The sequence below is a fragment of the Chiloscyllium plagiosum genome, chromosome 4 (genome assembly GCF_004010195.1).
Source record: "Chiloscyllium plagiosum isolate BGI_BamShark_2017 chromosome 4, ASM401019v2, whole genome shotgun sequence".
Taxonomy (NCBI): Eukaryota; Metazoa; Chordata; class Chondrichthyes; order Orectolobiformes; family Hemiscylliidae; genus Chiloscyllium; species Chiloscyllium plagiosum.
In genome coordinates, this window is record NC_057713.1 from 59319376 (window position 1) to 59332450 (window position 13075).

Below are 13075 nucleotides of genomic sequence, written 5' to 3' on the forward strand. Positions count from 1 at the left end.
CCACATTGACATCAAAACTAGTCAGTGCTCAATGCAAAAAAACTCAAGATTATCAACAGTCCTCACCAAGCCACTCACTATTTTAACTGGAAATATATTGCAGTTCCTTCATTGTCACTGGGTCAAAATCATGGAATTCTTTCCCCAAGGGCATTGAGGGTCAACCTACGGCACATGATCTACAGCGGTTTGAGAAGGCAGCTCACCACCACCCTCTAAAGGATAACTAGGGACGGAATGTGAAAAAAGGCGGTCAACAAATCAAACAGGTATCCACTTTGTATAATCCAAGAATTACCAGCTTTATTTCAAGACTCCACAATCTTCAAGAAGTTCATTATGTGACAGAGCATTCTTTCGATATCACTAGTGGAGCAAAGCTGATACTTTGCAGCTTTTCTTACATATGAAGGTGTATTACAGTACCGCAGAATGCTCTACGGACTAAATTCAGCTCATTCGAGGGGATAGCTTTTTCAGTCTGGTCAGACATTGAGGAGATGCTCAATCTACTTTCCAATTTTGTTGCTCACGAAGAAACAACTGACATTTCTCAAGCAAAGGTGCATATTCGTGGCATCTGAGGTTTAATTGCTAACTAATTTAAGTGATAACTAATATAATAAAGCCTATACTTGACAATATCAAAGCCTTTCGTGCACTTCCAAACTTGTCTTAGATGAAATAATTGACACTGTTCTCACTATTGTACTATCAACTTTTATCACAAATTCATGCCTAAGTTTGCAGAGACCGCAAAGTCTCTTTGAAAGCTACTATGCAAAAATGCACAATGGGAAAAGTCAATCATATAGCAAACAGCATTTAACATATTAAAGGTGAAGATAATATCTTCATCAATCCATGCACATTTCAACCTACGTGCAAAACCATACGCTACAACAGATGCATCAGGAAAAATGCCTGGAGCTGATAGAAATTAAAAATAAATCATTGGCAATCACTTCCATTGTTGGAAACTGTATGCAAATATTTTGTTGGAGAGCATAGCGAACTAGCCTGAACACAACCACCTGATGAAGGAGCAGTGCTCCGAAAGCTAGTGCTTCCAAATAAACCTGTTGGAGTATAACCTGTTGTGTGATTTTTAACTTTGTACACCTCAGTCCAACACCGGTACGTCCAAATCATTGCCTCAATCTATACTAGTGAAAATTGGCACAATATCTCCATGATATAAAATTTACTCTCAGTAACAATCACCAATCACCTGGTAATATTGTTAGCTATGTCAGGATGAGGCCATCAGCCTTTACACATCTACAGATGGGCAAATTGTCTTTATCAGTGCAAGTTTGAGGTTCAGTATCTCAGTGGTTCACATAATCAAGTGATGGACATGCTTATTGAAATTACTATCACAAATAGCACTTTCAACAGGGAAGTGATTGGCAACATTGAATACTGTAATCACAGTAATTCTACATGCAATAATTCTACATGCAATACAAGAGAGGCTAAAGACAGAATCTGTGAAAAACAGCATATTCCAGAAAGTTTTTAAAAGTGCCTGACATTCAGTACCTAAAACTTCAGTAGCCTCGCAGAATAGAGGAAGAGCTGATCCTTGATGCACTCTGTAAATTTATTTTCATGTTGCTCTTGCTTGCTTATCTCATTTGTCCAATATGCAGATTAAAATCACTCATGACAATTTTTTGCCCTTCTTACATACTTACATTATTTATTTTTATTCTACAATGAGGCAACTTTTTGGGGAGCCTACTCACAAGTAACACCTGTGACTTCTTTCCCTTGTTAGTCTTTATTTCCACTCAATCTGATTCTTAAGAATGATCTATGCACTTATGTCTTTATTACTCATCACCACACTGACTCCTTCCTTTATTAACAAAACTACTCCATCTCCTTTTTGCCTGGAATGTGGGATATCCTTGAATATTGAGTTCACAGTTCTTGTGACCAGTCAACCATGTCTCAGTAACAGCTATCAAGTCATATTATTTTGATTCTGTCCTATCTACAACTCTCATTATACAATTCATCAGGACAAGCATGGTTCAAGTGAAGGTTATCCTGATGGAACAGCTCTCTTTTTCCTCAGAGTTGGTGCCAGTGCTCCATGGATTGCAATAGAATTTACTTAGGTTGGCAGGCTCTCTCCTTATTCTCTTTGCGTCAACTCACTTCTCTCCCTCGCCAATTTTCAGCCACTCATTTCTACTCCTCTGTCTAGTCACCCACTGCTCCTTTTACCTAACAGACTTTTACTGGTGTTGTTGGCAAACTGACCTCTCTACACTAACCTTGCTAATCTTCAGTTTTGCTTAATAATACACCTTCCCCCTCCTACCTCACCTCCCTTCTCCATAGCTTTGCTTACCTCGATCACTATTGCTCCTCACTTTCTCGCTGCACCTCCAATCACAGGCTGTTTCTCCCATGAGTTTGCTGCTGATAGACTTACTCATGGAATCTATCAGCAGCAAACCCACAGGTTAAATGGCCTGTGACTGGAGGAGTAGCTCCTTTCAAAATTTCTCACATAAAAGTGACATTTTTCTGATTGGTTGCCACCATGATTCATTTCTTCTGTGTTGTTTAACTACTTTTGGAGGTAAATTTGCCTTTCCTTGTGTACTTTCGGTATCATTTCACACATAAGCATTTGACTGGTTATCCAGGAAGTGCTACAAAAACATATATTGCCCATAAAGGACATTGTTAAGAAGAAATAATGATCGCATAACACAGTCTGGTGGCCAGTAATAGATTACAGACTGGAAGAGTTAACTAGAAATTACATCATTTAAACTGTGTAAAATCTGTTCTGCATCTCTAAACCAAACCGATGATCAATGAAAACACAGCAAAAATACTTTTTATTGAAATGCAAGCAGTCCTGAGCAATCAACATTTCTTTGCTTGTTATACTTAATAACTATATAGCTATTGGGCAGAAATCACTATAGCAAATTAATATTAATATATTAACCACTTATTTTTCAGTGACATTCAAGATAACTTGCAAAATGAGGTTTGCCAAAGACAATCACTTGGACACAAGACTTTGGATACAAGCCACAGAATTTGTTACATTACATGTGACATTGTGATGCAACCCGCATCTGAATTATGGCATTAAACAATTTGGCGAAGTCATGAAGGATAGTCTGAGACCTTCAGGGGAATGTTTGAACAATCTATTCATATCCTACAACCTCAAGATTGTGGACATTAGTGCTTATCAAAAATCTTCATGTCTCAAAAGCTTTTCTGTACTTGGAGAAAACACTGCAAATTCTAAGAAATGTCTTACTCTTCCAATCTTTGTTATTTATGACGGTTAATTTAAAATAAAGTATGTAGTTTAACAAAAGGAAAAATATGTAGTATTCATGTATCCATGAACTACACTCTAAGCTTTTAGTCAAAGCTAAGTCTGCTGACACAGAGACACTAAATTGAAGCAAAAATAGAAAGTGAGCAGACATTTTAGAAGTATTTGTAAGGAAAATTTCTATAATATATGTAGAAGTTGGTCTGTATATATTATCAAGAGGCTATATCCTTTATTTATGAAGATATGAGTTTTTAAACTTTAAACCGAATGGATCTGTCACAAATTGAACTGAGACAAGGTAAATTACTTCAAAATGCAAAACCACTTTGAGGAGGAAGGCAGAACAAACAAATCGCTCTCAGGAGAGGTGGGAGGGAATTTGCAAAAGAGAGAAAGTCCTGACAAATCCATCCAAATCTATTACTGTCTAAGGAAAACATTAACCAAAGGAAAGTACTAGATGTTGACACTATGGTTGTTATCAATGATCTAACCTGAAAGAACTGTAAAGGGTCACTGGACCCAAACTTTTAACAGCTTTCTCTCCACAGATGCTGCCAAACCTGCTGAACATTTTCAGATATTTCTATTTTCGTAACCTGAAATAATTTCTTACAATGCAAACTGGCACCATTATTTTAAGGGAGGTTTCAAGAGCAATTGGAGATTATTGAAAGAGAGACAGCTGTCACCACTAATCACTCTCTCTCAAAGAAACTGGCCTAAAAAATAATCATAGTAAAAACATTCCAAAAATGCAGAGATTTGAAACATTGAGAAAGATTGTTACTGCTGAATTTATCCAAGAAACCAAACTAACCAATCTTGTTATAGTCAATCGTTACATTGCAAAGATATCAAAAAGACTTTCAATTGTATATTTTATAATCTTCCTTTCTATCCCTTTTTTAACATTATATGTATATGTATTTGTGTGTGTGGTGTAAGTGTACATACATGCGTGCTCAAGTGATTGCACAAAAGTTGTATTTTCAATATTGTATTTTTATTATTTTACTCAGGGTTAGCAGTTAATAAGCATGTTATTTCTTAAATTTAAGGATATCTTGTGACTGGCTTTTTACTGTTGACAATGAAATTAGTTAATAGTCTTTAATTAGCAGAAAATATAGTTTTGTACTAAAAATAACTTCAATCTTTGCTGTGATCAACCTGAGAAGACTAAACATAGGAGAACTGATTCACACCTTATCACGTGGCTATAATAAAACTTCTCCAAGGCATAAGACACATGTGAGACACTTGCAGCATTGATCAGTATGTGTCAAGGTTGCGGAGCACCCAAATGTTCGGCATGAGTCCTAATGGCTGATAGCTGAATTAAGGGTCTCTGGAAATATACCTCCTTGGTCACGAGATCATGTTGTTTTCACAGTGTATGACTTAACAGCTTCTTAACACTCCTCAGAAACTTGCTTTGCTCTTCCTTCTGAATTCTATCAATAAGGCCTCAAGACATCTGTGTTCTATTTTACCCCCACTGCCAGTCACTTTCTTTCAAATAAAGTCTTTCTAACAGTTACAGCAGCTACTGTACCTTGAGCACACCTACCCTTTAAGAGATGCAGGTTGCCTTTAGGAATTGCAAGCTAGATGTTCATTGTATAATGCTCACTGCTGGGTCTTAACTGAGGGTGCATCCAGTCAGAACACATTTCACGTTGAGCTTCACACCATAATCATTTGATCGTGAGGTAGTACAAAGCGTCCCTGCTGCCTGCCTCAATAAGTCCAAGAGTAGGTGTGGTTGCACATCACGAGCCTGTACCTGATTCTAGGACTAATCTAATCTTTCCTAGAAAAGTGCTTTGAATGGACTCAAGTGATTTCTCATATCAAGAGACCCTCTACTTTACTCAAGTATGACTCTTCCTTTTAAAGCTATTTCTCCCTTGCAGGAAAAGCCGCATTCCTTGATCAGTACTTCTGCATTTGGTGGGCTGAAAGACAGAGGGTATGTTCTATGTTCTATGTTCTATGTTCACTTGGTGAGAAGGGATATCAATCTCAAATGCTGAGTACTGTGGAAATAGCACAAATATTTAGAGATCGAAAATAGTTAGAACAAAATGTGTACAAAACATATCCTATCTCCTCACATAGCCGAGTTAACAAAAAAACTAATTTATTCTGATTTGGCTCATAGAAGCACAGTATGTTAGATTTTTTTCTCTAAGTAGTGAACAGAACAGAATTTGTCACTTCAGTATTAAATCATTAATTTAATAGAATCTTAGGGCCAAATCCCATTCTGTTTGGGCAACTGCAACAGAATGGGATTTCCAGCCAACTGTTGTTTTTGTCCCCAAGCCTTGTGTACTTCCTGGTGCATAGGCATTTAAAAATTCGACTGATGGTGCCACCAGTTACACCCCAAGTAAAAACAACTCTGAACAGGGTTTGAAAATTGATGTACCATGGCTAGAAAAAAACATGCATAAGTAAGTAATATTGGGATGGAGAAATAATATCAAATGTATTTTTTCTCATGAAAATAGAAATAGTATTGGTGACATCCACAATAGCACACCAGATTTAAAAAAAAAATCAGAACAAACCCGGCTACACAAAAAAAAGAGAATAAATGGATTTGCTGTTAAACTGTTTCATGTCCTTGAATATTACCTCCTATAAGCCTTTATGGACTAAGAATTTTTATTTTACAATTTTAAATCATTATTTCAGAAGGACAATTAATTCATAAAACACAGTTTGGTTTCTCAGCTGCCTTTGAATTGTTAGTGCAGTCATTTGGAAAATGCGTTGGTACAATCTAAAATAACAATTTTTCCCCCAATCTCTCCATGTTAATAATAACATGGCCATAACAAAAAGATTTTACTTTTAGTAATTCAGTTATTCAATGGATCAGGAAAAAAACTTGAATATCTTGCAAACTGAATTTGAGTGTAATTGCATTGTTAAAGATGATGCAGCATGATTTGTCAAAAACAGTAATTGCAGGTTAAAATGTGACCCTGCACATGCAGCGATCCAATGCCTGCTCTCTGCTTCTAAACTCCAAAGTTGCTTTCTTATAGATGTTCTTATAGATGCATAAGCCTCATTTAATACTGTTCTACAAAACTGGGAGATGCCCAAAGCATGTAATTAACCATGCCAAATACAGGTAGGAGAGAGCCCACCACCCTCCAATCCTTCAAAAAGGTCTGGAGTAGTAGGTTGGAACCAGTAAAGGGTTTTGTACATATTTTCTCCTACCAAGTGGTGAGATTGAATCTCAGAATATTCTGGCTACCAGATAGGCACTTTAACCCATTAAGTCATGAGATGATGTTCAACTGCATTACTTAAAATTAGTGAACAAACACGAAGGGCAGAATTTTCCTGTTCCCAGTGTTTCAATAAAAATGGCAAGTGAAATCACAAAATAACATGAGAGTGAGGAAACAGAATTTGTCAACTGTGAGAAAACCTTGGCTGATTTATTCATCAGCCTGAGATGGTGATTTTGTAATCTCACACTTGCGTGATAGCAAGCTTACTGAATTACATCTGAATGTTGTTAATATGGCATGTTGGCATATTAACATTGCACTTTTGATCTTTCACTCTATAAATAGGAAACTCAATGGCGCAAAGCCTTAACAAGTAAAACAGAATGGGTACCTGATGATTTGTCTCACCAGAATCTGGTGTAGCTCACAGAATGCCACTGCCCTAAGTTTGCTTTATGTGCCCCTGCTTTTTCTGTACAAGGCCCCATGATGGTCAACACAGCTCAGCATTGACAAAGCACCAGCCTCAAAAAATCATGCCTGCTCTCAGACTAGTTCAGACACTACTTCAGGACTTCAATTATCTACTTTGTAGCTGAAGGACACAAAGGACTTGCACGTTTTTGCCAGGCCACTTTGCACTGAGGAATGACCAGGCATTTCATTTATTTATTCAGGACATTTAGCATTGACATACAACCAGGCATCTTTTGACTCATTGCTCACTTTTTAGCACACAAGGTCTTTACCTAACTTAGAGGTAGATAGATTCTGTGGTTGAATTTACTTGTTTTCGAAATTGAGCAGATGCAGAAGTAATAGCTGGCTTGGCCAGCATTTATTTTCCAATTGGCTGTTGAGTGTGATATAGACTTACAATGCAGTTATTGGCAATGTTGAATTTATCCTGCTTTTTGAAGACAGAACATATCAAAGCAATTTTCCAACATTATTGGGTACATGCCACTGTTGTAGTTAGGAGCTATTTCTAAAGCATTAGCCTTCAATACTGCTGCAGGAATATCATGATTTGCAGCATTCAGTGCCTTTGGCTGTTTCTTAATATTATATGAAGTGAATGAAATTATTTGATGATTGGCACCTTTGATGCAGGGTACTTCAGGAGGAGGCATCTACCCAGCATTTTTGTCTGAAGCTGGATACAAATCCTTCAGCACTACCTTCTGCACTGATGTGCTGGGCTCTTTCAGTTTGAAACAGTGTAGCCTCCTCCTGCCGGTATTTGTTTAATTTTCTGTAACTATTTGGACTAGATGTGGCAGGGCTGCAGAGCTCAAATCTAATCTGTTGACTATGGGATCAATTAGTCCTGGATTATTCCATTCTCTGTTTGATATGCAGGAAGCATATTGTTGTAGCTTCACCAGGTTGACACCTCATTTTTAGGTATGTCTGGTGCTGCTTTTGGTATGCCATCCTCCAGTCTTCATTGGACCAGGACCTATCCCTTGGGTTGACAGTGTTGGAAAAATGGAGGATATACCAGGCCATGAGGTTACAGATTGATTGCTGCTGATGAGTTACAGAGCAGTCTTAAGATGTTAGATCTGTTCAATATCAGTTCCATTTAACATTCTAGTAATGCTGCACAACATGATGGAATGTGTCACTAATGTGATGACACTTTCTTTCCACAGAAACTGTGCAGTGGTCATTATAACCAATACGGTCATGGACAGATATTTCTGCAAAAATAGATTGGTGAGGATGAGGTTAATTAAGTTTTTTCCCCTCTTGTTCACACCTACACTATCTACTGTAAATCCAGTCTGGCAGATATATTGTTTCGGATGGGGTGGCAGGTTGGTTCAGTGGCTAGCACTGCTGCCTCACAGTGCCAGGAAGCTTGGTTCAATTCCACCGGCAGGTGTCTCTCTGTGTAGAGTATGCACATACTCCTGAGGTCTGCATGGGTTTCCTTCAGGTGCTCCGGTTTCCTCCCACTGTGCAGGTGTGGTGGATTGGCCATGCTAAATTGTCCATTGTGTCCAGGGATGTGCAAGCTGGAATTGGCATGCTAGGTCAGTATTGGCACTACCAAACCACTCCCAGTGATGGACACGAAGATTATCCAGTTGGAGTACATTCTGTGTCCTTGCCACCATCAGTACTTCTTCCATTCAACATGGAATACATGTATCATTGTGAAAATATTTTGCTATTATAAAATATGTAATAACAGAGCATTTAGAAATCCCTAACATAATTTAAGCAGCATAGCTTTATTAGAATTCTTTGAAGAGGTAACAATATGGGTAGATAAGGGGAACTCATAGGTACAATATTCTTGGATTTCCAAAAGGCATTCAATAAGGTACCCCACTGTAGGTTACTTAAAATTATAGACTGGTTAACTAATAGAAGACAGAGAGTTAGGATAAGCAGAGGCGCATTTTTAGGATGGCAATCTGTAAATTATGGAGTATCACTTGGATCAGTGCTTAACATAATTATTTACAATGACTTAGATGAGGGAAGTGTTATCAATAATTTGTGGGAAGAACAGGTGAGAAGACAAATGGTGAGGAAGACAAAAAAGTCTACGGAGGGCGATAGACTGGTTAAAATCTTGGCAGATGGAATACAATGAGGTAAAATGTGAGGTTCTACATTTGGCAGGAAAAATAGAGGTGAGGAATATTATTTAAATGGAGAAAGACTACAGAAAGCTGAAGCACAGAGGGATTGGGAATCTATGTGCATAAATCACTGAAATCTAGCATACAAATTCAGCAGGTAGTAGGAAAGGCAAATTGAATGTTGGCCTGTACTTCAAAGGGAATGGAGTAAAAAAGTAGTTAAATATTGCTAAAACAAAGTACTAGACAGACCTAGAATACAATGAAAAGGTTTTGGCTCCTTATGGAAGGAAAGATATACTGGCATTGGAAGCAGTTGAAATAAGGTTGACTAGGTTGATCCCAGATATGGAGGGACTGCATATTGAGTATATTAGCCCTGTACTTATTAGAGTTCAGGTGAATGAGAGGCAACCTTATTGAAACATCTAAAGCTTTTAAGGAGATTAATAAGGTAGATGTGGAGAGGTTGTTACCCCTTGTGTGAGAATCTTAAATGAGAGGACATAATGTCAGACTAAGTGGTCACCCAGTTAGGACAAAGGTGAAGATGAATTTCATCTCTCAGAGGTTAATGAATTGCTCAAATTCTTTATAACAGAGGGTTCTAGAGGCCAAGTCACTACGTATATGCAAGGCTGAGACAGACAAACATTTAATCAGTAATGTAGTCAAGGGTTATGGAGTAAAAAGTGGGAAACTGAAGTTGAGGATTATCAGATAATCCATGACCACATCAAATGGCGGAGTAGACTCAATGGGTCAAATAACCTACTACTGATCCAAAGTCTTGTGGTCTTATCTTACACTTATGGTGATTATTGTTCATCAACTGAGGAGGGGTGGTTGGTGGTAATCAGCAGGAGGTTTCCTTGGCCATCTTTGACTTGTTGCTATGAGACTTCATGGGGTTTGGAACCAATGTTGAATAAACCATGGCAGTTCCTTCCTTATTGTATATCCCTTTGCCATGACATCTGGTAGCTAAATCCTGCTGGTGGGACAAGACATACCCAAGGATGGTAAAGGTGGTGTCCTTTATATTGTCCATTAGTTACGATTCTGTAGGGTGATCTTAAACTGCACCGGGTTAGGTACTCTTGCTGCCTGATATCTGATAACTTGCTTCCAAGTCTACTCTGCAGAATGGTTGACCTGATGATTTTGATTACTTTGAGGAAATCATCAGCATTCTACACGTGGTTGATCTTTCAAATAAATCAAGGAAACACAACTGTCTCACCATATGACTTTTCACAAGTGTAAGCCTTTCTCCAAATAAGGGAAGGTGTATCAAGCAGACCTTACATCTTGTGTTGTTCATTAACATCGCTGAGATCCACGTGGTCTAGTTTGGATGGGGAAAGCCAGTGTGATATAATGGAAGGACGGTGGTTGCTACTTCACTCTGCCAAATTTTTCCTTTTGCCCAATTTGAGACAGGCAGTCTGGAAACTCCATCTTTCTTCTATGTGCCTATTCTTGAACAAAGATCTGTGAATTCCTTCCAAGGTTGTGAATGTCTATATATAATTAGATAATCATTTGAGACTTAATACTTATTGCAGATCAAATGCTAAAGGTCACACAATTTGCAGCAACCATTTAAACAGATTGTTTGTGTCCAGTCATTAGAAGTACTGATTGAGTTCATAAGAAGATGTCTTTGGACCAGACAAGAGGTAACCATGTTTTCCTTAATGGCAGTGACAAATTTTTGCACCCTCAAATGAGTAGATAAAAAGCATCAACAGGAGGTTCCTGTGAACTCTTTTCCTCATCATCTTTGATTTTCTTTGACAAAATGATCAATGTTGTAAAGGCTTGCTTTTTTTTTACTAAATATGATTTCAAATGAGCTCTGCCATCTCTGGAGGATCCAAAAAGGTCACTTATCCACAGAAAAGAACAAACGTGTGACAAATAACCAAATATATAATAACATTGATGAAAATCAGTAGTTACTAGCAATTTCAGTGAAATACAATTACATAGTGATTCTGTTCCACAATGTCAATCTTATTCTCAAGGCATACTGGTGTGGGATTAAATGGTACAAGTTGAAAATTAGGTTTATTTGCCTAAAGAATACCATCATTTATGATAATAACTTAAAGAAACTCATGTTCATGGGATAATAAAATATAAATTTTACTTCAGCAAATACAATTAATCAGGTTGAAAAATGCTTTGAATTCTAACTTCCTTAGAAGTTTTCCACCTAAGCTTCCACATTAACTTAACAGATCAAACTGAAACATAATTTTGTTTTAAACAGTAATAGTATTTTTTTGTTTTACTTTTCAGAATGAACTAAATCTGCCAGAAATAAAACAAACACCTGCAGATGCTAGAGAGTTAATATAAACAAAATCAGAAAGTGCTGGAGTAATGAGTATGTCCGGCAGTAACTATACAGAGAAAGAAAACAGAGTTAACATTTCAAGTTCAGTGACACAGCATCTAGACCTGCTGAATTTCTCCAGCATTTTTGGCTTTTGTTTGTCTTAAATTCAAACAAATCAAGTATCTTTTTTTTTTCAAAGTGAACAGGAACCAACAAAAGTAAAATTCTCCTGATTGATTGATTTGAATTCCACTAATTTCTTTCTGAAAACCCTATTATTTCCATTTTTTCAAAGGACATTATGGTAAAGGAAGCTCTACAAACTAATTGGTCTGGTGTATATGACAAAAGGTGTTCTGAAAATTGAAATATGTACAGAATGAAGTACTACATAACATATGCTAGAAAATAAGATAGCTCACCTTTCAGATAAATTCTTTGACCATTTATTTCTGAAAAGAGGAATTAAAGCATTTTCAAGCAGTTTAAATCCTTAGCTCTTGTTACCAATATCAGGTTAGTAATGAAGACTCAGGCTGTCACATAGTACATTAGCCAGTTGATATGAAACGTCCATAGGAATTGAAGGAGGCCAACATATTCCAGGTCTCAGGGCAAGTTGGTCAAGTGTTCCTGTGCTGTATATATGGGGGAACTTTCATTTGCACTTCTGTTAAATTATGCTTAAGTTACTAGTTTTATGCAGTGTATTAATGAGAATGAAGAAAAGGAATAACCACATTTATTAGAAATAATTCAGAATAAGCTAGAAGTCTGTACACAGGTACATAGTATAGACAGGTACATCAGGCATAATATACTGTTAAAATGCTTTATGAGGCATTTTGATAAGCAACCTTGAAACTGCAAACATTCACATAAAATATTCTCCTCGACACCAGTGACACAAAATAAATATGGTTTGGATGATAGGGAAGGGTCTTTTGAGCCGATGTTATCAAAAATAACATTTAAAAAAATCATCTGAATGATTGGGAGGTGGGGGGGGGGGGAGAAAGAGTGTGGGTGGAGAAGTCTTGTGATGAGTTTATGCATGGGAATTAGATGCAGACTGGGAATGGGTTGTATTTGGACAGTTCAACTCACCGTCTCAAAACCATTCTTTTTCATCCGCCTGCAGGACTTGAGGTAAGTACGTATGCGCTTCCGGGCACGCTCCTGATATTCAGGGAATTGCCGGCTACATGACTCAATTATTGCCTGGATCTTTTCTTTGGGCTGCTTAGAAATGGGGACCATTCGGTCCAAGTTTTCATCTACAAACAGCCTCACAAACATCTGTTGGCAAGAGGAAGACAGAGGAAAAGAATGCATTGGACCGCTGCTCTATTTTGTACTTCTTTACTCCCATCTTAAGTGGGCACCGCAGGATAAATTCAATGACTCTGCACTCACAATAGGCCACCAAGCTTGATGGAAGAGGGTGATGTGGTGATGGTGCTATAATTCATCAACACTGATTTTCCAATACATGTTGCTGTCTTGTGAGGCTTCCCACTGGGGTGCAGATTCAGTGAATAAA

The 13075-nt window shown here is 37.6% G+C and overlaps 1 protein-coding gene across 3 annotated transcripts in view; it reads right to left on the bottom strand.

Moving 5' to 3' along the window:
* Window positions 1-13075, bottom strand: part of LOC122549071 (nucleolar protein 4-like) — a 348158-nt gene that overhangs the window by 39658 nt on the left and 295425 nt on the right. For 2 of the 3 annotated variants that reach the window (XM_043688281.1, XM_043688280.1), the window contains one exon: window positions 12640-12831. The exons of the other annotated variant lie outside the window; for it this stretch is intronic. In XM_043688281.1, the coding sequence (XP_043544216.1) occupies window positions 12640-12831 (192 nt within the window). The remainder of the gene's footprint in view (window positions 1-12639; window positions 12832-13075) is intronic. 3 annotated transcript variants of the gene reach the window in all.